General features: G+C 39.6%; 1 protein-coding gene across 1 annotated transcript in view; it reads left to right on the top strand.

Moving 5' to 3' along the window:
* The window catches only part of USP9X (ubiquitin specific peptidase 9 X-linked), a 68,572-nt gene that overhangs the window by 12,606 nt on the left and 28,720 nt on the right, over positions 1–27,246 (top strand). The window contains exons 2-16 of the mRNA XM_082219812.1: positions 7,983–8,236; positions 11,236–11,381; positions 11,516–11,595; positions 12,963–13,075; positions 13,321–13,539; positions 14,970–15,085; positions 16,356–16,607; positions 16,696–16,834; positions 18,117–18,269; positions 19,394–19,498; positions 20,790–20,996; positions 21,872–22,008; positions 22,837–22,970; positions 23,550–23,637; positions 25,857–26,199. Of these exons, the coding sequence (XP_082075938.1) occupies positions 8,141–8,236; positions 11,236–11,381; positions 11,516–11,595; positions 12,963–13,075; positions 13,321–13,539; positions 14,970–15,085; positions 16,356–16,607; positions 16,696–16,834; positions 18,117–18,269; positions 19,394–19,498; positions 20,790–20,996; positions 21,872–22,008; positions 22,837–22,970; positions 23,550–23,637; positions 25,857–26,199 (2,328 nt within the window). The 5' untranslated portion in view covers positions 7,983–8,140. The remainder of the gene's footprint in view (positions 1–7,982; positions 8,237–11,235; positions 11,382–11,515; positions 11,596–12,962; positions 13,076–13,320; positions 13,540–14,969; positions 15,086–16,355; positions 16,608–16,695; positions 16,835–18,116; positions 18,270–19,393; positions 19,499–20,789; positions 20,997–21,871; positions 22,009–22,836; positions 22,971–23,549; positions 23,638–25,856; positions 26,200–27,246) is intronic.

The following is a 27,246-nucleotide window of genomic DNA, read 5'->3' as shown; positions in this document are numbered from 1 at the left end:
TACCTATAAATTACAGTGCTGCAACTCTGCTGATATGTATTTGTCAAGGAATAAATACAGTGGGTTGTATCCAACATTATGGGAATGGAAGTCTTACTGTACAATGGGGCTTTTCGACTCCCAACACCCCACACTCCTCAAAAAGCCTCTACAGAGTATTGGGGGAACCTCTGACCTTGTGTATGCATTGCAAAAGAAATGGGAAAACAACAGCTTGCTTTGGGAGAGGCTTTCTGCAGGGTACGGGGAGTTGGAAAGCCCTAAAACACAACTTACTTTAATGTTACATACAACCATTCTTTTTGATACTGACAGCAGTAGTATAAAGACAACATGGATTTATTTGAAACTCCTTTTTGATATGAAAGGTCGCTTCCCATAATTTAATTATTGAACTGGCAGTACTCTGTTAATTTGAAGTTTCTGAGATGTTTTAGGATTTCAGGAATGCTTGGGGTATTTTCTGGTTTATTTGCCTAGAAAAACCAAGTGGCATTGCTAAAGCATCAGTAACATTGTGTCTAAACCGTGTAACTATATTTTTTGTCCAGTAAGGACTTAGGATATTTTCGTGACAGTCTCTCCCAAAACACCTAAATAATCTTCCATACATATGGGCTGCTGCTGCTGCTGCTTTTTACTGACCAGAATACCCTATGCAAACTTAATGAAATATTTATATAATGGTATGTTTATTTAAAACAGATTTAGTCAGATAGTTTTTCATATCAGTGGTTGCAGACTTGCTATGTCTGTCAATGGATTTTTATGTGATTAATTTTAATGGAAAGTGGATTGTATCTGAGTTTGATGAGGCAATAATCAGGTATTCAAAATACTTCATTAGTTTGGGTGGAAGGTGGTGTTGCATGCACTAGGCCTCTTAAAAAGTTTATGAAGACTTTATGAATTCTGAAAAGTCAATCAAAGGTATGTGGTTGGATTTCAGCTGTTTGGCTTGTCTTGAGTTTTAGAGCAATCAGTTTGGGAAAACACTGTCTATGCAGAATTTATTTTGGAGCAAAACATTCCTTCTATCTATGTATACCAAGACCATGGTTGTAGCAATAATTTGTATATGAGAGAAATGCAGTGGGCTTGGATCCAGAGCTTGTGCACCTCTGGATTGATGCCCCTAACTTTTAAAAATAAGCAAATAGGGAATTAAACAATGTGTGCTAAGCTAAAATTGCTTGAGATGTGAAGTTTTCTAGAAGATGAAGAAAATTGTACAGCGAAAATTGTATCTATAATTATATAAAGGAACTACAGCAGAGTTTGGTAATCCTACAAACAGTTATAAAGAAGCTCAAATTAGCAACAGTAAACTCTAAGGCTTCTATGTTTACTAATAACTAGAATAAGATTTATGAAACATATTTATTTGACTGTAGCAGGTGGCTATCAATAGTAATGACAACTGTAATGCTGGATTTCTTTTCAGTCCACTTTAGCTTTTGAATTGTTTTTACTTCATCAGTAAGTACCACTGGGGGGTACTAGCTAGATGTTCTCTCTCTCTCTCTCTCTTTTAATTAATTTTTCAAATTGAAGTTTTTATCTCTATAAAATAACAGAAAGAAAGAAAGGTTTACACATATGTACATGTTAGTAACACAAAGCATCCCCCACCTCACCCCACCACCACCATTGGTTTGACACAACTCGAAATGTGAGTTAAAATCTGACTTCCTTCCATCGTTGCTTGACCTTAATTCTATAACTTATCTTTACAGTTGTGTTTGTTATATTATATTTGACAAATATTCTGATTTTACTTGCATTTGTAACCTTTCCCCCTTACAAACTTTGTTCTTTACACACCAATATTTCTGTACCGGTTCAGTGTTTTTTCGTATATTCATTCACTCAACTCCATTCTTTTATTAAATTTTGATTTGTTTGACCTCTGATAGCTGCCGTCATTTTGGCCATTTCAACAAATTCAGTAAGTTTGATTTGCCAGTCTATTATTGTGGGTATTTTGTCTTCCTTCCAGTTCTTTGCTATAAGAACTCTTGTGGCAGCGGATGCGTATAAGAATATCCATTTCTTATTTATGGGGATGCCATTTGTTATTAATCCCAGAAGATATGCTTCTGGTTTCTTGTTGAATGATTTTAAAAAAAATCTTACTATCTCTTCATGAACTTTATTCCAAGAGGTTTTTATCAGCTAGATGTTCTCTTAACCATCAGAAGCTTGCTTCTCTGACTAGCTGACTAGTAAGAAAACAGATGTCAAAATAACACATAAATTATGAAGGATCTTGCTTGTTGGTGTCAATTTTGGTTACTAACATTTGTTGTGAAATGATTACGCAAGTCAGATTTTTACCTCCTTGCAAATGTATTTTTCCTAGAATATTTTTGGTTTATTATTCCATTGAGAAACATTAAAAAGATATATAAATTAAAAATTGATAAGAAACCTGTAGCTTTTCAGATATTGCTGGGCTTGAATTCTCATCATCCCTTACCATTGACCCTGCTGGCATGGGCTAATGGGATCTGGAGCTGAATAATATCTAAGACACAGGTGCTTTAGCGAGATGTGAATGAGTCTCATATGCTCCCCACCCATCCTCATGTGTGTCTAGGAGGAATATTTTGGAAGTGTTAACTTCTGCTTTTGGTTAACAGCAGTTTGTTGTATGTTCTTGCCTGTCAAACCATAATTAGCATTAACTACAGTTAATTTCAAACCAACTACAGGCAATGGTTTCTGAAGCTGGCTTGTTTACACTAACCATAGTTAACGATAACAACAGTTCCAGGTCCAAATGACATAGCAAACCGTTAACCTGAAGCAAAAGTATCCAAACACCAAATCCAGACTGTGGAACGAGCAGAGGGAAGGGCCTGAGCTTAGGTGGGGGCTAAGCTGGTTCATATAATTAAACTCAGGGGTGCAGAATCTTTTTTTAGTCCCATGGGCCACATTTCCTCTTGCATAACTTTCTAGGATAAAGTGGCTCTGACCAGGAAAAAGAGGAAAAAGTGGACCAGGCCAGAGAGAAGAAATTAGGCAGTGATGTTTATTTTTGTATGGTACCCTATTTTCCATCCATGTAAAAGTCATAAGCTTCCACAGACACATGATCTAGGAAAGCAAGAGGCATCCTCCAAGCTCAAGGGCAGATGCCAGACAGGCACAAACACTTGAAGATAATGTGAAGCAGGGCTGGTGAGGGGTATGTCTTGAGGAAAGGCATGTGGACCAAATATGGACTCCTAGTTGGCCACATTCAACACCCATCTCAGTTTCCCATCCCTGTTGTACATTATATTCTAGCATGATGTCCAAATGCAGACGTGGTCCAAATGACGGCATCTTTCACATAAAAATTATAAAAAGAATGTGTAACAGTTTAGAGTTGTATAATTTCAGTAGCTAGCAGATGTGGGCTATCTACTAAATGTTAGCAGTAGATTTGCCTTAGAGATTTCTGGTAACTAAAAGGTACAATAACTATCCACGTATTGTTTTGGAATCAGCTGTGTGGCTGACATTAGCTCGCTCTACACCAGTGGTGGCCTGACTTGGCCCTCAAGCTGTTTTGGGACTACTATTCCCATCATCCCTGACCACTGGTCCTGTTAGCTAGGGATGATGGGAGTTGTAGTCCAAAAACAACTGGAGGGCCAAGTTTGGCCACTATTGCTCTACACTATTACTACTAGCCATATATTGTCTAAGTAATTGCCTTGAAAGCTCACTGGGTAAGATTCAACGAATGGCTAAGGAGATCCATACACCCTCTCACTATATATAAGGATCTGGTGACTTCTGTTTCAGTGTAACTGAAGAAGTGTGCATGCACATGAAAGCTCATACCAATAACTAACTTAGTTGGTCTCTAAGGTGCTACTGGAAGGATTTTTAAAAAATTAATAATTTATCTTTATTTTTTTAATTTTGTTTCGACTATGGCAAACCAGCATGGCTGCCTACCTGTAACGAGATCCAGTCAGTCAGTGGAAGCATTTCTGCTTGCCTGATAGAATGATTACCCTCCTCCATCCTGCACCATCCTCCATCCAAGAGGGTTATTCCAGAGCAGATTTGGGAGCTGGGGAAAGGGGGAAGCCACATTGCTTTAGCAAGAGTCCTTGCACTGGGTTCTACTAGTGGAATGAAGTAGTCGAAACTGGGCCTGTGTAAATAAAAGAGATTGCATAACTAAATCACTTCTTTGTTTAACCCATTTCCCAAGACTGGCACAGGAATCACTCTAAAAGTATTCTTTTTAAATCCTAAATGCAAGATGATAGAGTTGGAACTTGCGAACAGAGTTTGTTTATGAGATTAGAACGCAGTAATTATTCTGTGTTTTTAAGTGACTCGTAATAATGTGCATGTGCTCAAACTCATGTAACGCAGGTTAGTGGCAGCAGTAGAGGAAGTTGCTGTTCCCTGTTCTTCCCACCACAGTGCTCATTTCCTTTCCTTTATAGAAGAAGGGAAGTGGTTGTCATAGTGATAAAGAGGAAACCCATTGGAATTATCTCTTTTTACAGACTAGCAGATTTACAAGATTATAAGCTTTTCTGAGAAGTCCCCCAAACCATTTTAGTTTGAACAGGCCTGTCACAAAGGTCTGCACAGACCCTGCTGTCTCTTAAAATTGCTTTAAACCAAAGATCTCATTTCTCCAAGAGATCTCCCACCCTTCATTTGAATTCACAAGTGAGGGGCACAGATGCTAAATCAGTTGTCTGTCAGGAAGTGGAGGGGAAAGTATTCCTCCAGTTTACACCTTTTAACATTAACAGTGTTCTAAGTGTTAACCTGGTGTGTGTTTGTTGTAGCAAGCACCAGGATCCTTTACAACTGGATGGTGTTTCCATGTGGAGGTAGAAATCTGTTTTATTCTTTTAAATAAATAAACCTTTATTGTCACTACACCACCTGTGTGCAGTGAAATTAAACAAGCCCCCCTCTTCCCCCCACATACTCAGTTTTGTTTGTGCTCTGTGTGCTTGTCGGAAGTCAGTTGCACCACTATTTTTTTCCATTCAGCAGCCCAACAGCCCACTGATAAAAACTGTTCTTTAACCTGTTGGTGCGGCTGACTATACTTCTGTATCTCCTGCCCGAAGGTAGGAGATTAAAGAGGTGCTGGCCAGGGTGTGAGTCGTCCCTAAGAATTTTCCTTGCTCTCCTGAGGCAGCGGTCTTCCGCAATGTCATCTAGCGAACTCCAGGGACAGCCAATGATATCATGTGCTGTATTCACCACCCTCTGTAGGTACTTCCTGTCTGTGGCTGTCAAACCGGTGTACCACACAGTAATACAGTGTTTTAGTTCATTATATCTTACTGGAAAAAAATAGCAAAAAGAAAAAAGAAAGGTCTCATGTCACTGTGGCTTGGATCTGCTTGTGGATGTTTTTGAAAAATGAGAATGCATTTTTAAATAAAACGGAGGTGACTGGAGGAGGTAAAAACAGTGATGCACTCTGTCACTGCACTGCTCTCCTGGAAGCAGTTGCAGCTCACAGTAGGCAAGAAGGCAAGCTGCAAACTGTTTTAACACAGATTAGTTACACCATGAAACTTTTTACTCATTCTATTTTTGTATCGTTATGGTGATTGAAAGAAGGTGAAGTGGTAGATTCTCCAATTCTTGAACTTCTTGAAATTCGTTCTATAGTAATTGTGGATGATTGAGTTCAGAACTATAGACTACTTGGATTAATACATATGTACAGTGGTACCTCTAGATGCGAACGGGATCTGTTCCGGAGCCCCGTTCGCATCCTGGAGCGAATGCAACCCGCGTCTGCGCGGGTCGCCGCTTCCATGCATGCGTGTGATGTCATTTTGAGCGTCTGTGCGAGCGGCAAAACCCGGAAGTAACGCACTTCATTACTTCCGGGTTGCTGCGGAGTGCAACCCGAAAATATTCATCCCGAAGCTACTTCAACCCGAGGTATGACTGTAGTATGTGGCTTTAACTGATTTACAAAGTGTTTGTAGGCTTGGCTGATTCCAAATTTTAGTGGGCCTTTTCCTGTGTTGGTCTTCCCTGCTGTAAGTGTACCTGACTGCAGAACTGGGTAGCTAAGCACTGCCATTTTAAAATTTTCCAACATGCTCTGGAGGTGCATGATATCTCAGAACATTGTGGGAAATGGCAATATGTAGCTGCTCAGTGGAGGCCTAGCAGCTGCTCAAGGATACAAGGTGTTGAGCTGGGCCTGATTGCCTGGAATATTTGTTACACATAGCTTTAGTGGTTAGAACGGTGACTCTTAATTCATTATTTTTTTTTTACTGGAACATTCTTGTGAGACAGCTGAATTAATATTTTATGCCAGTTGAGTAGATGTGCGTTTAGTTGTAACCCATAGCATTCTTAAACTACTGGACTGTGCTGTTTAAAAGTAATTCCTTTCACCCTTTAAATAAAACTATTGTCTATTTAGATGTGGCTTCACAGATTGTGCATACCAATTCCAGGCATTAAAAGCCTACCAGAAATAATGGAGTTGCCAGTAAGCAAGTGAACATGATGCTTCAATCAGTGGATAAATAAATACTTTTCAAAAAAGAAAATTCAATATTTATTTGATTTAAATTGTAGTTAAAAGCCAGTTTTTAAATTAATTTACCAAATTCATCTTGATGCAGCATTAATGCTATTCCTCCTTGTCTGAAATGTGTATATTCTATTTAGTATTCTAATTTGATTGGTTTTTGTGGTTATCACTCACCAGTGTGTTACAGGCTACAGTGGTACCTGTGGTTACGAACTTAATTCGTTCTGGAGGTCCGTTCTTAACCTGAAACCGTTCTTAACCTGAGGTACCACTTTAGCTAAAGGGGCCTCCCACTGCCGTCGCTGTGTGATTTCTGTTCTCATCCTGAGGTAAAGTTCTTAACCCAATATACTATTTCCGGGTTAGCGGAGTCTGTAATCCGAGGTGGTTGTAACCACTGTATATCTAAATGTCATATGCCACCTTAAAAATGAGAATGCCAGAACAGGGCAGTCTTGAAGCACATCTGTAGCAAGAATGAGGAACTTGTGTCCCTTTAGATGTTCTTGTAGACGCCCAGCTCATCCACTCCAGCAAGCATGGCCAGTAATCAGAAATGTTAGTAGTTGTCCAGTATTTGGAGGGCAACAGGTTCGCCACTCCTAGTCTAAAAAATGCTCAGGTTCTGAGAGATAGGAGTTGCCGTCACTGAAGAGATACTGAGATCAACTCTTTGTACCTTTTTAACAATCTAACTAGTAGTCAGAATACCTATGGTAAATTTAAGGGAATTCTAAGCATGATTGAATGTAAGCTATTACTGTACTGCCAAAATGCTGGGAATAAGTTTTTATGTAGGTGATTTTCTGTATCATTTGAGATAGATTTATTTCAAAAAGGGTGAATTAAGGATGAACTCATAACCACAACTGGTCCAGCACTGACCATGGCATAGTTTTTTCAAATGTACTCTTGTAGCAGAATGCCCTTTTTGCCGCATAAACTGCTATTGTTGGAACTGTATTTTCTTCATACCTGAAGAAGACTTGCTCTTCTGAGGGAAGAGATAAGCGACTGGTCAGATAAGTCTGGCAGTATAAGAAAATAATTGGGTCACAGTAACTACTTTATTGCTTAAACTCTATTACCCTCATAGTTTGGCTCTCAAAGGCTTACTAAATGGCTTAGGCCAGTGGTTCCTAATTAGCTAAGTACTGAGGACCCCCTGTTTTTCAAAAGCCAAGCCATGGACCCCCTTACATTTTAAAATGTTGATATTATCTCTGGTGTTTTTTGTTATGTGAATGGTGCCATAGCTCCCCTGAGTGGGTTGCATGGACTCCCTGGGGTCCACAGACTCCCAATTGGGAACCAGGCCATTTGTAATTCTGAGTTAGATTTATGTGTGGGGCAGGAAGTTCTTTAAATGGGGCTGTTTGTATTTGCATGTTCAAAAAAGTTTAAAACAAAATTAAATGTTTGAATGTATCTCTTTCAGGTTATGCAATGGTCTCTGCAAGATGGCTTGTTCTTGAGTTGGAGCTTTTTAAAACAGACATATGCTGGTACTTCAACTTTATTAAGCGGACTATAAGTTTTTCTCTCTCAACAACTACATAAGCAGACAAAATTGCAAAAATCTGCCCTGTTTCGAGTATGACAGCCACGACCCGTGGCTCTCCAGTAGGAGGGAACGACAGCCAGGGCCAGGCTCCTGATGGACAGTCCCAGCCTCCTCTCCAGCAGAATCAGGTATGGTGGATATTCATATTAGTAATCAAAATTTAGATATTTTTGAGCAAAAGTTGCAATTGATAGCACTAATTAACCTTAATCTTGCAACAATACACTTCAATTCTACTTTCCACATTAAATAAATTCCAGTAAAGTTGGTCTGGGCACTTCCTGTTTACAAACCCCTTGCATGGTGAGAGTCTCTTTGAATATTTGTCTTAAAAATTTAGATACTCTAAATCAAGATTCCACATATTTTGGCTGGCCTTGTTAATTAAACATTTTTTGGTCCTGATCTTGTGTAGTACCCTCTGTAATACAGCATGAGGTTGGGTACAGTCACCCCATAGTTCTGAGCTTGGAGATACACAGGGAGTTAGTGTGATCTTTTCTGCAAAAACAAGCCCATTTCATCTTCTTCAGCTTGGAAAGGGGAGTGGGGATTCCCTACTCTTGTTCTGGGTCTCTGATTCCCTCAGAAGCTCAGGTATGAGTACTGTTCCCAGGTCTGGATCCAGTTTAGAGGAGAATAAATGGCTGGGACTGGTTATTTGAACAGTTGCCTTCTGAGATGCACTAAGAAGAAATGTCAGCACCTGGTTGCACTGGGGTGTGCCAGGTTGCCACTGCACTTTGACGCATAAAACAACCTCCAAGCTTTCTTTCCAATCTTAGGGCTGTGGAGAAGGCAAGGATCATCCTCACAGTGATGCTAGACTTCTGAGGTCTCTGAACTGCTATTCCACTGCATAAAAAAACTCCTGTTTTTCTTGCCAAATGAGTGAAATGTCACATTCTATAGTAGAATAAAATTACAATTGCTAAGGGAATCATTGTTGAAGTGAATTGTAATAGTTATTAAGCTTTATTTACATAGACAAGGTTTCCATGGCTGCTTTTGGAAGCACTAGGTTTTGTACAGTTAATTAACTTCACTTATAGCAGGTGGACTGCTGATGTTTACAGTAGCTTTGTAAATTCACAAAAGCTGCCTGCCACCCACACAACTATTTGTAGCAAATAAGCATAGTAAATGAGAGAGAATACACAAACTCTTCCATGCCTGTTTGCACACAAATGTTTAAATGTGTTCTTAAGTTGTTACAAGTAAGCAGATAAGTGACAGCTTGTATGTATTAATTGCATATACTAGAGGCTATTTCTTAAATTACTGCTTTTATTAAACAAATTGTTGTTTGGGTATATACTCTGTTCATCCGGCTCAGGAAAATATAGTTGTTTAAAACCATTCTGAAAAGAGCCAGTGATTAGATTGGGATTTCTCAGAAATTGCTGCAAAAAAATGGTTTTGCTTGTTGCACTTGAGATTTTATTTTTTGCACACATGGTGAACAAAACTGGTTTTATTTGAGGCCTGTTCTGATGATAGTGTTACATGCTGACACATGCTTCCTTTATGCACAGTGATAACAGGAGTGTGAGTAGTTCAGAGCTCTTGTATTCTTGCTGCATGAACATAATCACATTAGTTTCTTGGAGATCTTGCACCAACTCATATCCTCCAGTTGAAGTAATTTCTCCCCCCCCCCAACTTTCTTTTGATCATTGTATCCCAAGAGTGTTGATCCAAACTTGCTTTTGCTGTTCTTTCATTGTTCTCAGCATATTGGCAGTCAGTACAAGATGTAAGATGTTTCTCATCCAAGCAATATAGATTTGTGGATGTTCATCAAGGAGATGTTGCTACCAAATGTAGTGCAGCACTGAAAGCTAGAGGTGCAGTTCTAACGAGCCCTGTCAGTGCAAGAACTTCAGTTTGCACAATGGGTCTGTCCCCTCTCCCCTTACCCATGTGCCTCCCTGCACCCCTGAAATTAACTCTGGGTGGGTCAGGAGAAGTGCCAGAGCAGCACAGGGAAAGGGGATAGGTATCATTCTGCCTAGTAAGCTTAAATGCTTAGACAGATGGAACAATTGGAAAAGCTTAATGTTGAATTCCACGGTTGGTGTTTGCACAATGTTGTGAATGTGTTGTCTCCAATGAGGAGAAGATTGTCAAAGTGTTGCTGGCTGATGTGCTTTTTCTCCTTTTGTAAGAGCAGCCTACAGCTCAGTTGAGAACTTTAGAACATACTTGGCTCACATTAAAATATTGTAAATATTGCCAAGGAAACAGGCAACTGGAATAGATTTTCACTGGTGCTGTTCTCAGTAGCAAATAGAGCATGGGTAGTCAGCATTCTTCTCTCCAGATGTTTTGGGCTTCCATTGACTATGCTAGCTAGGCTGATAAGAGCTGTAGTCCAAAACCTCTGGAGGGCACTGTGTTTGCTATCCCTGAGAATAGAACTTGGTGGAAAGTGGCTTTTTTCTTCATCATGCTTGGAATGTAAAGTGCTTTCCCTACAGGAGGACTCAGAGGGCACCTGATTGAGACTTGAGTTTTATAGGTTTCAGGCTGCTGTGGGTGTTGCTTGTGTTATTTGTGCATTACATTGCACAGAGGCGTTGAACTCATTACATTTGCAGTAGTGCATGATAGACCAGTGTGATCTCACCAGTGCTCCCTGCACAGGCCTGAACCTGCTGCTGTTTTGCCCTGTCAAGTAGCAGTGATGCTGGTGTCAGGAGGTTGTGTCTGCAGCTCTACCCCACCACACATGGCAGCTACTGAGTTAGAATTATGACCTAGAAGCAGAAGGACCATATCAAAGCTTCTGTTTTGATTTTGGAGGGGGTTGTGATTTAGAAAAGCTATTAAATTTAGTACATAGGGGAAAGGAAATTTGCAGAATTGTATGTTGAAAACTAAAAACACATAGTACAAATATGATTAAAATGTAAGCGCGAAATAACTCCAGTGCAGCATAAAGATGATGAAGAAAGAGATACATTTACCCTTGAAAGGTTAGGGGGAAAGAGGCCTACCCTTTGAATGTTATTAGAAGGATACCTTAAAACTTGATTAAACTGTATGATGACTCCGTAATTTTAAAAATTATTGCAAGAATTTCAGTATTTGAGTGGTTTGCTTAACTATGTATTTTCTAATTCAGACTTCTTCCCCTGATTCTTCAAATGAGAATTCCCCAGCCACACCCCCTGATGAACAGGGTCAGGGTGATGCTCCACCACAGCTTGAAGATGAGGAGCCTGCATTTCCACACACTGACCTGGCCAAGTTGGATGACATGATTAACAGGTATTTATATATATTTTTCAGGCTGTGTGTTAATTTGTGGCTCAGATTATTTTATCTTTTCCAGATGAAAAACATTGAAGGGAAAAGTTAGATTTCATGTCAAATTGAAATTTTATATTCTACTGTTTTCTTAGACCTCGATGGGTTGTTCCTGTATTGCCTAAAGGGGAGTTAGAAGTTCTTCTAGAAGCTGCTATTGAGCTTAGTAAAAAAGGTAAGTTGAAAAATTAAACTTTTAAGAACAGTGGGTATATCACCTCAGTGACCTAAAGTGGTATCCCTTATTTAGAATTGCTAGCTTTACTAACTACTTGACTGTGTATACAGAGAGATAAAGAAATAAATAGATTCAAGCCAGGAAATGGGAGAGCTGGAGAGTCCTTATGGCTTGCAAGGGACCCCTCCTGGTGCCTGAAGAGGACTTCGTTGGGGACAGAGGAATCCCCAAAGAGACTGGAGGCGCAGCAAAGCTTTTTTTAGGCTGCTAGGCTTAGAAGCTGATGTGTGCAGTAGTGCAGCAGCCACTGCTTTTCTGTGCATCCTCCAGCTGGCCCTAGTACTTCAACTCTAGTTGAAGAAAGAGTTGTGGGAAGAGAGAGCTGGAGAGCTGGGAAAAAACGGGCATTTAGAGGCTTTTTAGAAGGTTCTCTGCACTTACGTGATTTTCGCTTATGTGCACAGGGGCCTGGAACACAAACCCTGTGCAACTAGGGGAACGCCCATAGTGTTCAATTAAATGAGTAAACAGGTCAATTTCAAAGTATGTTTTCTTTTGGTTTGGTGGAGAACTTTCATTTGTATATCTAAGCAGCATTTCAGTAATTGAAGAAGTCTTGTAACATAGTGGCTGAGAGTGAGCTATGACTTGGAAAGTCCATGGGTTGAAATTTAAACTCAGTAGGCAGTATTGGGCAAGCGGCTTGTTCTTGTCTACCTTTGGGAAGATGATGATAGTGACCCATCTTATAGGAATTGTACAGATTATAAAAAGACAATTGGATTTTTACAGGTTTTAGTTTAAATCATTTGTGTTACTACAGATGGAAGATTTGATGCATTTCTAAAGAATTAGCACAGGAGAAAGTGCTCAGCTAATAGAATCAATGTTGGGAGTCAGTTTCAGGTCTAAATTGCCTTCAGATCCATTGCAAGTTAGAGAAGGGCAGGCTGGCTGGGGGCTGACTGGTAGAGGAGTTGCACAGAAGCAAGGTTGAGAGGAAATAAATAATAAGGATATTAAAAATGATAACCCTACTTCTTTTAGCTATTGCAATATTATTGATAGGGACTTCCTAGCTTCTGGGCATTTAATGTCTCTAGTGTAGTGTTTCCTGCAACCTTGAAGGCTAAGAACATGCATAGAAAAATAATCAACAGTAGTTAAACCGTTGCATGGATATAGTGTCTATGCAGTGTTGTTAAGAAAATTTAACTCACGTTTTATGCAGTTTAGTTAAAGTATAATAAGTATTAAATGTATTAAACAGCTTTCTTTTGAAGCATTTTCCGAATGTTTTACTGTTGGTAATTTAGTAGTCAGTGTATGACTACTTAATTATTTGATGATCTCTTTTTACACAGGCCTTGATGTTAAAAGTGAAGCATGTCAGCGATTTTTTCGAGATGGGTTAACAATCTCTTTCACAAAAATCCTTACAGATGAGGCAGTGAGTGGCTGGAAATTTGAGATTCATGTAAGTTTGTTTTAGCTACCCATTCATGTATCCGTTATGTCAACAGCTTCAGTATGGTAAAAACTGGTTAATTACCTGTGACACTTGTGAAAACTGTTGTGTTACTTTTACTGTATAATTCCTGTAGCTTAAATTTGTACGGTTTGAAATAAATTTCATGCAACAAGGGTTTATAGAATTTTCTTTACTCTGATAAGGAATTTCACTATCAAGCAAGTTTATATAAAGTATTTTTTTCTTAATAGAGATGTATCATTAACAACACTCACCGCCTAGTTGAACTCTGTGTGGCAAAGCTGGCCCAAGATTGGTTTCCTCTTCTTGAACTTCTTGCAATGGCCTTAAATCCTCATTGCAAATTCCATCTTTACAATGGTACACGTCCCTCTGAAACTGTTCCTGCTGGAGTTCAGCTGGCTGAAGATGAACTTTATGCTCGTCCTCCAGACCCGCGGTCACCAAAGGTATGTTGATTTGAAATTTTGAAGCAGCAGTGATCATTCTCACTTAAGACATTTCTGGACAGTTGTTTTCTAGGGTATTGGTTTGCCTCTTCGGTTTTTTGCTAAGTTGGAAAAGTAAGAACCAGCTGAAGCAGAAACTATACTCTCCCTGTTTCCTAGTGCATTCTTAATCAAGTCATAAAAGCAGTAGACACATAAACACGTGCTATAGCCTGCATTGTGCTTAGGCACAAATCAGAACTAGGTATCATCTTAAATATTCATCTTAAAATGAATTCTCTTCACTATTTTCTGCCAGATTTCACCATGGTTATTTATTAGATCTGCTGTGAAACCTTGGCTAATGCTAAACATGCTTCTGTCTTAACCAGGATTTGTAAACCAAGTATCATTAGCCTTAATATACAGTTGTACCTTGGAAGTTGAACGGAATCCATTCCGAAAGTCCGTTTGACTTCCAAAATGGTTGAAAACCAAAGCGCGGCTTCTGATTGACTGCAGGAAGCTCCTGCAGCCAATCAGAAGCTGTGGAAGCCCCATCAGACGTTCGGCTTCCAATAATAGTTTGCAAATCGGAACAGTCACTTCTGGGTTTGCGGCGTTTGCGAGACAAAATGTTCAACAACTAAGTTGTTTGAAAACCAAGGTACGACTGTAGTTGCAAATGTATCAAATCACAGCCAAAAAAGTTGGAGTTAAAATTTGTGAAATTTGCTAACTTCGTTGTAGTGTATAAATTGGTATGTTAGTTTCAAGGCTAACTCTCTTGGAGCCTCAAGGTGTTGGAAAGTCTCAGTTCACACGACTGGAACTTCAAAAGGAGGTCAATACAGTGGTACCTCGGGTTACATATGTTTCAGGTTACAGACTCCGCTAACCCAGAAATATTACATTGGGTTAAGAACCTTGCTTCAGGATGAGAACAGAAATCGCGCAGCAGCAGCGTGGCGGCAGCAGGAGGCCCCATTAGCTAGAGTGGTGCTTCAGGTTAAGAACAGTTTCAGGTTAAGAATTGACCTCCGGAACGAATTAAGTACGTAACCAGAGGTGCCACTGTATAGCTTTTGGCTGAGGCCTGTTATGATGATCTCCATATACTAAAACTGTCACCCACACCCCATTAATCTATTCGCTTCTGGTTTCTAACCTAAAAGGAAATCTTGTATTAATTTCTGTCGGAAGATAACAGATTACTGTGCATAAAAGCTCTCTTGTTCAGAAATACCTGTCTTTTATAATAGTAGAATACTGAATTGCTGGTATTATCACAACTTGCAAAATATTTTGAAATGATTAACAGTACACGAGAGGATAATCATGGTTAAAGGAGTATATTTACTTCTAATTGTGACCAAAAGTAAGACTTGTTCTTTGCAATGTAAATATGTGTTGGTAGAATGACATGTAAAGCAGGAAAAATTGTTTTGCAGGGTTGGCTAGTAGATCTCATCAACAAGTTTGGCACGTTGAATGGGTTTCAGATCTTACACGATCGTTTTATGAGCGGATCAGCATTGAATGTTCAGATTATTGCAGCTCTCATCAAGTGAGTCCTTTTTCTATGTATCAACTGAATAACAGTATCCCTTGAGCCAATTTGTTCAAAAATAGATATTTTGTCATTTAGGGTTTGCAGTCTAGGAGCAAAGATTTATAAAACTACCTTAATTACCATACAGATTAGCTTTGAACCTTACACACTTTCAGAAGACCTTAATTTTTCTTCTTTGCTTTGATCTAGCAAGCTCAGCTTTTGGGCAAGTAACCTTAATTAGGAACCATAATGTATGGGAAATTACGGCAATGAGACTGATGAAAGCCAAGGTTTGTTGTGAGGTTTCAGAGTTTCCCCAGTAGCAGTTTGCTGTTGGAATAGAATGCTGGAACTTTGGTGAGCTACGTCTGTTCCTGGTGGAGGACCACCATTCCATTTGAACTTTCTACACCCTTTATTGTTTCTTGTGTGAAAAATTTGGCACATCTGGATTGTAATGAGTTGAGGCAAGAGGATATTACATATATAGTAGGGAGTTGCGTCTGTGTATTTTGCAGAATTGTATGTATAAGGACCTTAGGAACCTTACCCCCAGTGCTCTTGGAAGAGAGATACACACAAACTCAGCCAGAGCCATTTTGCTAGCAGTTCAGCTCTTTGTAGAGAACATTTATCTTGAATAGTATGGAAGTGGTCAAGATCTGGGATGAAATTAATGATGTTGAGACACAGCAAGATCTTTTTTCAGTTATTGACGTCCACTGTTTACACTCACAAAGGCCCTTGGAACAATGTCATGAGATGTCATTCTGGCAGGGGCTTCTGGGGCAGAATGGGAGTCCAAGTGGGGAGAGGGGCACTAATTTTCCCACAGTACCCTCTGTCAGTTTGACACTTTGTTACCATAAAGTAGGCTTCCTCAAACTCAGCCCTCCAGATGTTTTGAGACTACAGTTCCCATCATCCCTGACCACTGGTCCTGCTAGCTAGGGATCATGGGAGCTGTAGACCAAAAACACCTGGAGGACCGAGTTTGAGGCAGCCTGCCATAAAGCATTGCTTCAGTGGGTAGAGGGGACATGGTGGCCACCAGGAGGAGCTCCAGTGTTAGTGGTGGTTTGGGGTATCCAATTCACATATTGCCCCTCAAAAATACCTGGAAACAACAACATTCATCATCTGCTAATGGGATGGCAAAATGTGGGGAGGGATAATATTTTGGCTGGTAATCATTAATTTGCTGGTTTGTATTTTTTTTTAGTAAATACTGGTTCTCCTTAATACTACTTTAAGCCTTTTATACTGTTTTTTCTCTCTCCAGACCATTTGGACAGTGCTATGAGTTTCTAACACTGCATACAGTGAAGAAATACTTCCTTCCAATTATAGAAATGGTTCCACAGTTTTTAGAAAACTTAACTGATGATGAACTGAAAAAAGAAGCCAAGAATGAAGCCAAAAATGATGCTTTGTCAATGATAATCAAATCTCTAAAGAACTTAGCCTCAAGAGTTCCAGGGCAAGAGGAAACTGTAAAAAACCTAGAAATATTTAGATTAAAAATGATACTTAGGTAAGGCCTTTTATTTTATTTTATGATTACAGTGTTTTCTATGTTTGGTATCCGATTCTGCTTTTCTTATACATACATTTTTCCACAGGTTGTTGCAAATTTCATCGTTTAATGGAAAAATGAATGCACTAAATGAAGTTAACAAGGTGATATCTAGTGTGTCATATTACACTCATCGGCATGGCAATCCCGAAGAGGAGGAATGGCTTACAGCAGAAAGAATGGCAGTAAGTTATTTGAATTATATCATTGTATCCGTTCAAAGCAATTGTCTGCCTTTCTTTCCAGGAGATGTTTTCCTTAACTTTGATTTTGATTTTATTATTTTACCTTGTTTTGTTGTCTATGGACACAAAGTAGCTTATGAGATTAAAAACAATAAGACATTAAAATGTATGTAACAAACAATCAAAATACAACCATACACTATTTGATAAAACCAAACTCAAAACGACCCACTAAAAAGCTCAGTATATGGTAAAAATTCAAGAACCAAAGACTTTGTGTAACAAAACCATTTCCAGCAAGGTATATAAACCAAGGGTGGGGAACCTGTGGCCCTTCAAATATAGTTGGACTTCAACTTTCCTCAGCCAGCATGGGAAATGGTCAAGGATTATGGGACCTATTATCCAACAGCATCTGGAACACCACAAGTGTGAAAAAGTGAAGGATTCCACATCCTTAGGGCAACTACTGAAAAAGCCATGTCATAAATAGCTCAGTGGAGCTAAGACTTCTCTCAGCATGCCCTGTGTACTTTCTACTCTATGCTCAAATTTAGTGGGGTTGATAGTGGAAGTTTTAATTTTAATACTGCAACATTATGAGTTTGGGGTAGGGAATTTGTGGCCTTCCAGATGTTCTTGGACTCCCACGTCCCATCAGCCCCCAGCCAGTATGACCAATGATCAGGAGTGGTTGAGAGTTGTGGTCCCCCAACATCATGTTATAGCGGCTGGAAATGGTTAGGATAAGGTGCAGAAATGGAAGGGAAGCACTGGGAAAATGAGAAAATGAACAGATATTGTGAGTTGTACTATCAGCACTTCTGGAAGTTGCTCTGTTTGCCTGTTGTTTAACTCAAGATAGGTAACCAGGTGTACTCGTAACTCCCATCAACTGCAGCCAGCATGGTCAATGGCCAGGGGTTGATGGGAATTGTAGTTCAACATCTGGAGGGCCATAGGTTAGCCACCCCTGGTGTAACAAGCATCTCCCTTTTGACACTTCTGTGAAATGGCTTTTGATGCTTCTGCCAAATAGCTGGTTCTTGGCATTACTTTTGGTATCTGCTTACATGCCTATATAGTATATTGCGCCTGAATAGTGTAAAATGTGGAATTGCCAGTAGATAACATTGCTTATGAATAAGATAAACTCTGGTGGTCAGAGTTGGACCCCCTGTTCCATATTGTTAGAAAAACAAGTTTGACTTTCATTTTTTGGGCGTGTTTATAATGTGCTGCTTACTGTCATCTGAAATTTTTTTTACCTTCTTAAATTTAGGAGTGGATTCAACAGAATAATATCTTATCGATTGTGTTAAGGGATAGTCTACATCAGCCTCAATATGTAGAAAAATTAGAGAAAATTCTTCGTTTTGTCATCAAAGAAAAGGCCCTCACCTTGCAAGACCTTGACAACATTTGGGCTGCACAGGTAGGGCCTAAACAACTGTCACCTTGAGTGAGAGCAGTTTATCTTGAACTACTTATCATGCATGAGTTGGAGTTACTTATAATTTGTGATACAGGTGTTAAAGTATAATTCGTCAGTCTCTCTGCAAATACCATAGTTTATTATGTTATGTTCTTCTGTGGTGGACACAAACTTTTGGTTAGTTCACATATGCTGTGCTACCAAAAGAAGGAAGCTAAACGTGGCACAGGAAACCTGATGAATTATTGGTGTGCTCTTTTTTCTTGGGTCATCAAATTTAAGAAGTTAATCATTGTAGGTTTTGCCTTTTGATCAACCCCTGTTTCCATTCCCTATGGCATAAACACATATAACTGAAACAATTGCATATTCTTTGATTTATCTTGCCTTTCCTTTCTCTGTTTTGTGTATGGTAAGCTTCTTGGAGCAGGAATTTATCATCTTGTTGCTCTGTGAAGTGCCATGCACACTGAGAATGCCATATAAATATTATTATTATTAAGTTAAATGGGTCTAGTAGATTGAGCTGACATTGTGGTCATAGTTCTAATTGCCTCCTTTTTCAAACTTGGCTAGTTAAGTTCTATTAATGTTTTGGAACAGGAAGATTTAAGCCTAGTGTTGCGGTTGCTCTAAGTCAGTTGCAATTCTAAAGTGTAAATTAAAAAACCCAATTTTTATTAGCTTAAATGTTCAAAAGCAAATGTGCGTTAGAAATATGAAGGAGTATCAACTATTGGCTGTACCTTTCTTTGGGAAATGTAATGATGATCTGTAAACTGATCATATAGCCTCTTTATATAGAGTATCGATTTTGTAAATAAAAAGCCAAAAGGGTTTTAAAGAATAGGAATTGAAAAAGTCAAGAGAGCAAGAGATAAGTGCAGTTTAAAGTCTGAGGTATTATATAAGCTATCTTTTCCAACCTGCCATAGAAAAATGAGAACAGGATGAGAACAGTGCTAGTTTTACAAGAATTGTTCTAAGGTCACTGTAAGTGCAGGTCAATTCCACTTTGTAGGATACCATGTGGGGAAATGGCTGTAATAGAGTCTCAGAAAAATAAAGACAATCCTGTCTTTTGTAGAGATAGCAGTAAATGGTGTTAACTCTTTCTTATCAAGGCAGGAAAACATGAAGCCATTGTGAAGAATGTACATGACCTCCTTGCAAAACTGGCCTGGGATTTCTCTCCTGAACAACTTGACCACCTATTTGATTGTTTCAAGGTAAGCATACATATTAATCTGCTGTTAATAATTGGAGCAAGGGACAGCCTCAGGGTCAACAGTGGGAGTTCCTGGTAATGAAGGAACTTTACTATTCCTTCAGTGCTTTACTTTCACTGAACTTGGGGATAGGCTAAGCTCCTCCAGAGGCCTGAGTTTTTTGTACTTCATCGAATTGGGAGGAGCAAATGTTATGTTTCGTCATGTGGAAAAGCAGCCTCTCAGTGCTTAGTGTGCATGTTTTAGTGGGTGGAAGATGAATTTTCAAAGGATGAAGGGGGTCAAGAAACCGTATTTTCTGTCCAGTCCTCTGGGATGTTTGGACTTACAGTAAAATTGAGGGCTCGTGGGAGAATGCAACAAAGGAAGTCTTTGTTTGAGCAGCAGTTTCGCCATCAACCACCAGGTGGTGCTGAAGTCCTATAACGACAGCAGATTTATGTGCACACAGATATCCCCTTCACACTCATGAACAATGCTTCTTTTTCACCCTCTCATAATAGTAGAATCCAGGGCCATCCAGTGAAGCTAATGATGGGCAAAATCCAGTGATTCTAGATGGGCAAAATGAAGTATTATTTCACTTAAGGCATAAACAACAGAATTCACTCCTAGAAGGTGTAGAGATGACCACCAATTTGGATGATTTTAAAAGAGTAGGCAAATTCATGGAGGATGAGGCCATCAATAGCTGCTAGCCACGGAGGCTATGTATGGCATCCATTGTTGCAAGCAGTACGCTTTTGAATACCTGTTGCTGGTATTCACAAGTGCAGATTGTGCTCATCTACTGTGTGTGAACTTCCCATAGTCTGTTTGGCCACTTAGAAGTTGATGCTGGTGTCGATGGGACTTTGTCCTGATTCAGTAGGGCAATTCTTAACAATCTTGGGTAATGAAGTAAATTTTGCTTGGCTTCTGCTCTTCTGCTGAAGCAGGGCCATGGATTTATTTTGAATGGAAGAAGAGGCCTTTCTGTCTGACTTCCTATTATTTCCTATTACTGTGAAATGCAGTCACTGAACAATTAATATTATTACTGATTACAAATCCATTCAAGTGAAGTATTTGAAAATGATCTAAAAATAGCTTAGTTCTTCCAGTTTTTGGTAAGCTACTCAGTGCTGACATTCTAATTGGTGTTACTGGAAAGAACAGTAGAATTACCATCATATCTTAATTTGCATTTTGACAATATAACTTAATTTTAACACTTTTAGTATTTCAATTCACATACCTTTGATTTTCAGGCCACATTAAAATATTCTGGTGGTGTCCCTTTATTTTCTAGGCAAGTTGGACAAATGCAAGCAAAAAGCAGCGTGAAAAGCTACTTGAGTTAATTCGTCGTCTTGCAGAAGATGATAAAGATGGTGTGATGGCGCACAAAGTACTGAACCTTCTATGGAATTTAGCACATAGTGATGATGTTCCAGTTGATATCATGGACCAGGCTCTCAGTGCCCACATTAAAATCTTAGATTATAGTTGTTCTCAGGTAAATATATTCTGTTTGGTAGTCATTATCTTTGGGTTGGCTGACATTATGCTTGTGTATTCCTACCTTTCTCTCTCCTAGTTTGCTGTTAAATATGAAATGGTGACCTTGCTGTTGAATTCTTTCAGACTAGGATTGCATCCCTGGTTTAGAGGGGTTATGAAAATCATAGTTTGGCAGTTCAGATGTAACAAGAAATTGTTTTTGGTGATGGAACTTATTGAAATTAGAGCATATGATGAAGGGAACTTGTGAACACAAGGTTAATTCATGTATGTCCCAATAATCCATAGTCCCATTGGTATTAACACTGGGATTTGATACTATAGTGGCATTAAGACTGTTGTATTATTTTCACAAAAATAAAGGAAGAGGGTAGATATCAAAAAGCTCGTTTCAGATGCTACTCCTAACCATGGCTTAGAGGATTATGAGCAAGCTATGGGCTGGCATATGTTCTCCCTCCCTTTCAGCTTCACTTTGTCTTCCTCCCTTTTGATTAGTGTTAATGAGAGCTTGCCATGGTGTCCATATTATTTATGTATTGAATTTGTACCCAGCCCTACTCTCAAAAGGATACCAGGGCAGCAGACACCAAAGGGATAAAAACAAATGATATTAGATGTTGCAGGGGAGGGTTGGTCATTGTCCTTTTGTGCTGTGCATGTGATGAAGGAGACCCATATTGGGCTGAAGGTGCCCTCCTTTGCTTCTACCTGTTCTCTTTTGAGTTTGTTGGTTAACTTCTCTAGTAGGCTGTTTTCTAACCTAATGATTCAGTTCCAAAGTATTTAAAACAGGGAGCCAGAAATGGATAAACCACTTTAAAATTACTTAATTGTTGCAAGCTAAAATAAAAATATTTGTTTTTTAAGGATCGAGATACACAAAAAATACAATGGATAGATCGTTTTATAGAAGAGCTTCGCACAAATGATAAATGGGTCATTCCTGCATTGAAACAAATTAGGGAAATTTGTAGTTTGTTTGGTGAAGCACCACAAAACTTGAGGTGAGACTTTAAAATAATCTTTTCATTTCTTTAATGTGTTGGGCTAGAAAAAAGGGTACACAGTTCACATAATCCATTAGTATTGCTGAAATATAATGGGAAATATTAATACATAATGGATGCAATTCCATTTGAGGCGGTTGCTGATGACCCAGATGGATGGGTTGGGTAACTTTTCTAATCACGTGACGGAGGCAGGAGAGCAAAGAACTCTGGGAGGCAAGCGCAGTCTCCTCAATTTTCTCTCTCCTGCCTGACGATCAGATTATTTCCCCTTGGTTCTCACTGGTCATTCCTTTCAGTTAAATTGGCTTATGGCATTCGTAAAGCTGAAGCCTATAGAAGCCAGAAAATTGGGAGTAACTCACTCAGTTGTCTGAAGATGGAACTTGTTTCACACTGAATGTTGAAGACAAGAACTCATGTCTTTGCTGTTACCTTGGGGTGAGGGCACTGTTGCCCAATCACAATTATACTAAAATACTGGATTTTTTTCGGTGTTTTCTGTGGGAAGCTCTTGTCTTGGGGTAGGGGGAATAAAGACTTAAAGGGCAATCTGAAGCTTGGCAGTCTGCATGAGTATGTCATTGCTATGGTTGAGAGAAGTTGAGATACAGAATTTTAATGCATTTATTGAAAATAAAAGAGACAGAACTGGGGAGAACTAATTGGTCTGCTCAAGTCCCCAAACCCCTCTCATATCTAAGGGGATTAGGAGCTTTGGGAGGGAGTGTGCATAGTTTTTCAATATGGTAGCTATTTGGAATGGATTGTTTGAAACTCTCAGTAACAGGACTTGTAACACTTTGATGTGTGTTTAAACTGCAGTCAAACTCAGCGAAGCCCCCATGTGTTTTATCGCCATGACTTAATCAATCAACTTCAGCACAATCATGCTCTAGTAACTTTAGTTGCAGAAAATCTTTCAGCGTATATGGAAAGCATGAGACAGTATGCTAAAGGTGAGTTAAATTTAATTTTGTCTAGAACTACACTATGAGATATATTGCTATTTATTTCCTCTTTATATGCTGAAGGAAGTGGGAAAGTCACCTTCCACCTAGATTCTACTTTAGGTATTTTTCCAGACCCAACTGTACATATTTAAGCAAATACGTGGGGAGGGGCAGAATTATTTTATTGGCAATGCTGCCAATTTTGTGTACATTTGTGTATTTTTACAATAGCTATAAAATGTGCTGTGATTGAAATTTATATCTCCCACATTTTGCTTAACTACTTCTGGAAAAGTTAATTTCAACATTTGCTGCAAATATGGTATCTAATATTGGGTAGTTTCTGATAATTTTCCAAAGTAATTTTGTTGTTGGAATGTAAACTTTGCATATACCTTTCAAATAGAAAAGCCATCACTAATTTTAAATACTCTTTTAATAGATAAGACTGGATATGAAACTTTATAATGTATGCAATCCTAAGCACTTTCTTGGACATAATGGCACGTCCTTTAAAGAAAAATTGAAAAGGTTTTGCTGTTGGATTAAAAAAAAGTATTATAATATTTTGTATTAAATTTTCAGAGCATGGAGAATACGATCCACAAACTGTAAGACCTGGGAGTAGATACAGTCATGTGCAAGAAGTCCAAGAACGTCTGAACTTCCTACGGTTGGTTTTAGTGATACTTGCTTTACATTGGGTGTAAAAGTAGCAATCTATGCTATTCAAAAAGCAAAAAATGAATGCCCCATTTTGCTGTTGAGAACAGCTGATCTACAAAATGATATTTGTCTTGTGGCTGAATCTATTTCTAGACAAGGTCGCAGTAAGGCACATGGCTAGAAACAAGTTCCTCTTGCATGCTCTTTAGTTCCAGGTCTACCAGCTAGAATGCACAATCCCTTTATTTGTCTCATTCCCATGTCACAGATGAAGACTCACTGGCTGCTTTCATTTATCCACATACCAGCTCTCTCTTGCTCCTAGTGCAAGCACTGATGACCTTTATTCTAACTAGTTGAGTTACTCCTTAATTGCTCTGCTGCCCCCAGAAGAATAGGGGCAGAGAGTGTACTGGTACACTTTTTAGTCTGATACAGCTGATGCAGACATACCCCTTGTTTCATCAAAACATGTTTGAAGGAGCAGGTTTTCTGATGGTAGGACAGCAATGATATGTGATAACACTAGAAACCTTTCCATATACAAGGGATTAGAAAGAGGCATGCAGTACCTCAGTCAAGGAAAGAGATGACTCATGTACAAGTTCTAATGTTCTTACGGTTTGAAAATATAGAGAATGAATATTTCTAGACAAGTGGCCATTCCACAGACAAGGTTCCTCACTTAAGTTTACTCTGACATCCCTATACTTACTGCTTACACACACACACACACCACTTGGCTAAAAGAAAAAAGCCTTGAATATTAGGTGAGATAAGCCCAGAATAATCTACTAAGATCAGAGCACACGTATTCTTAACTATGATGGTGGATGTTTTATTTAACACTTCTGAAGAAGATACAGTTGTAATCAAAAGCATAACAAAGCATTTCCCCCCTAAATATTCACAGTAGATAACACCATGAGAGGAATGGTAAACGTTCTGATTATGGCTGATACTACTCATGTTTCTTCTAGGTGTGAAACGTATCAGCTGGGATTAATGGGGGAAGGATACCTTTATTTATCCATGTGTGACCACTGGATAGAAGAATTGTTCTTTGGACACAGTAGTTAGGCTCTGTGTGAAATTCACACAATTTTCTCTATGCAATTTGTACACAATTTTCTTTACTGCTCTATTCTGCTTTGGATAGTTATTGAAGCATTTTCCTGCTTATAGTACTGAGAGATGCATCTACGGGAAATCAATAGCTGGGATTTTTTTTGTAGGACTGAAGGATGTTCAATGAAATTGAACCAGCCAACTAGTCCAAAAAAGTACATAATACCTATTTATCTAGGCTGCTTAGCATGATACAAAGGCAATCTGTTTGCTTAACTCAAATTTTCTTTTATAGTTGGGATTCTAACATCTTTTACCTGCTTACACATGTCAGTATGTGACTGACATTTATGTACAGAGTAGTTGTGTGAAATGTCAAGTTTATAATATGCATATTATTTAATCCGGATACCGTATTTTTTGCTCCATAGGGAACACCAGACCATAGGGCGCACCTAGGTTTTTTTGGGGGGGGGGTTTAAATAATTTTTTTTATCCCCCCCCCCGCCCCAAACAGCAAAGAAGCCAATACAGCCAGCGGGATTCATCCCGCTGGATGTCATGGCTTCCTCTTTAGCTACACACAACCTCTCCAGCCGGGAGAATTGCGTGTGGCTTCGTTTTTAGCCGCGGGGCTGGGGCGGGGAAAGCCCGAGCTTCCCCCGACCCCAGCCCCCAGAACACGTCTCATAGCAGAGGCAAGGTTGTGCAGCCTTGCCACCGCTCCCGGAGCTTGCAGGCTGGGGGAGCGCTCCGAAGGTTTGCGGATAGCTGCTTGAAGCCCAGGGAGCGCAGTGGGAGTTGGCACTGCGCTCCCCGGGCTTCAGGCTGCAGGCTGCTATCTGCAAGCCTTCGGAGCCCACAGGCATTCCCGCAGCACTCCGAAGGCTTATGGATAGCTTCCTGAAGCCTGCATTTGCTCCATAGGACGCACACACATTTCCCCTTCATTTTTTGAGGGGGAAAAGTGCGTCCTATAGAGCGAAAAATACGGTAGATTGTTCTCTTTTCTGTGATTGAGGAATATTCCAGAATGTATGAATACATTGGAGAACAGTTGAAAACAGCATCAGCTACTGAGTTTCAAGTGTTAATTCATAGAATTAGAGCGACATTTCTAATTTTAATGACTTCTTGTTTCTCTCTGTTTCATTCTAGATTTTTACTGAAGGATGGTCAACTATGGCTCTGTGCTCCTCAGGCAAAACAAATATGGAAGTGTTTAGCTGAAAATGCAGTCTACCTGTGTGATCGTGAAGCCTGTTTTAAATGGTATTCTAAACTCATGGGAGATGAACCGGATTTAGACCCTGACATAAATAAAGACTTCTTTGAAAACAATGTTCTTCAGTTGGACCCTTCACTCTTAACAGAAAATGGAATGAAATGTTTTGAACGTTTCTTCAAAGCTGTGAACTGTCGAGAAGGGAAGCTAGTTGCAAAGAGACGAGCCTATATGATGGATGACTTGGAGTTAATAGGATTAGATTACCTTTGGAGGGTAAGTGTAAAAGTACATCTAACTTACTCAAGTTGTAAAGGTAAAGGTAAAGGTACCCCTGCCCGTACGGGCCAGTCGTGTCCGACTCTATGGTTGTGCACCCATCTCACTTAAGAGGCCGGGGGGCAGCGCTGTCCGGAGACACTTCCGGGTCACGTGGCCAGCGTGATGAAGCTGCTCTGGCGAGCCAGCACCAGCGCAGCACACGGAAACGCTGTTTACCTTCCCACTATAAAAGGGGTACCTATTTATCTACTTGCACTTAAGGGTGCTTTCGAACTGCTAGGTGGGCAGGAGCTGGGACCGAAAGACGGGAGCTCACCCTGCCGCGGGGATTCGAACCGCTGACCATGCGATCGGCAAGCCCTAGGCGCTGAGGTTTTACCCACAGTGCCACCCGCGTCCCCACTCAAGTTGTAGTTTATAGTAATTTGACAAAAAAGTTGCTTTGTATGGTTAGGCCATTGAAATAAAAGTTCTGCAACTGTTATTACATGTGAGTTCTACTGTGTACTTCAGCTACGCGTTGCCTATTTTGATACGCTGTGATTTGTACAAAGTGCAAAATCGGCACATGGCTTGGTGAAAAACTCATTTGATGTTGGATATGAGGTTGCCACAGATACTTATTCTTTCTAGTGCTGCTGCAGAAGTCTGCTATGTCCATGCAGCTACACAATGCTTCCTGAAGTCATCGTTATATATGTGGAGTATCAGGTTGCAACTGTGGCTTTGGTAGTTCGTTGCTGTCACACTGTAAAAGGAGTGCTCTCTCTGTAGGAATGGCAATCAGTGTCAGGAAAGCTGCCAATTATGTAGTTTGCTCTCATTTTCTTCCTCTGTTCAATTAGTCCAGCTGTCTCACTACCCAAACTGGCAGAAGTAGTCTTGGGTGTAGGCTTGGAAAATTCCCAGACTTGGTGATTTCAAAATCCATGCTGACTTGGGACATTATGGCTGCCATGGCAACCAAGGGGCTGCCTCAGTACAGAATTGACCTGACAAATAACAGGACATAGCCTTGATCTTTTATTTACAAAAGGATGA

This window comes from Podarcis vaucheri (genome assembly GCF_965113315.1).
Source record: "Podarcis vaucheri genome assembly, chromosome: 4".
NCBI classification, from domain to species: Eukaryota; Metazoa; Chordata; class Lepidosauria; order Squamata; family Lacertidae; genus Podarcis; species Podarcis vaucheri.
This window is presented reverse-complemented; position numbering and strand designations above follow the sequence as displayed.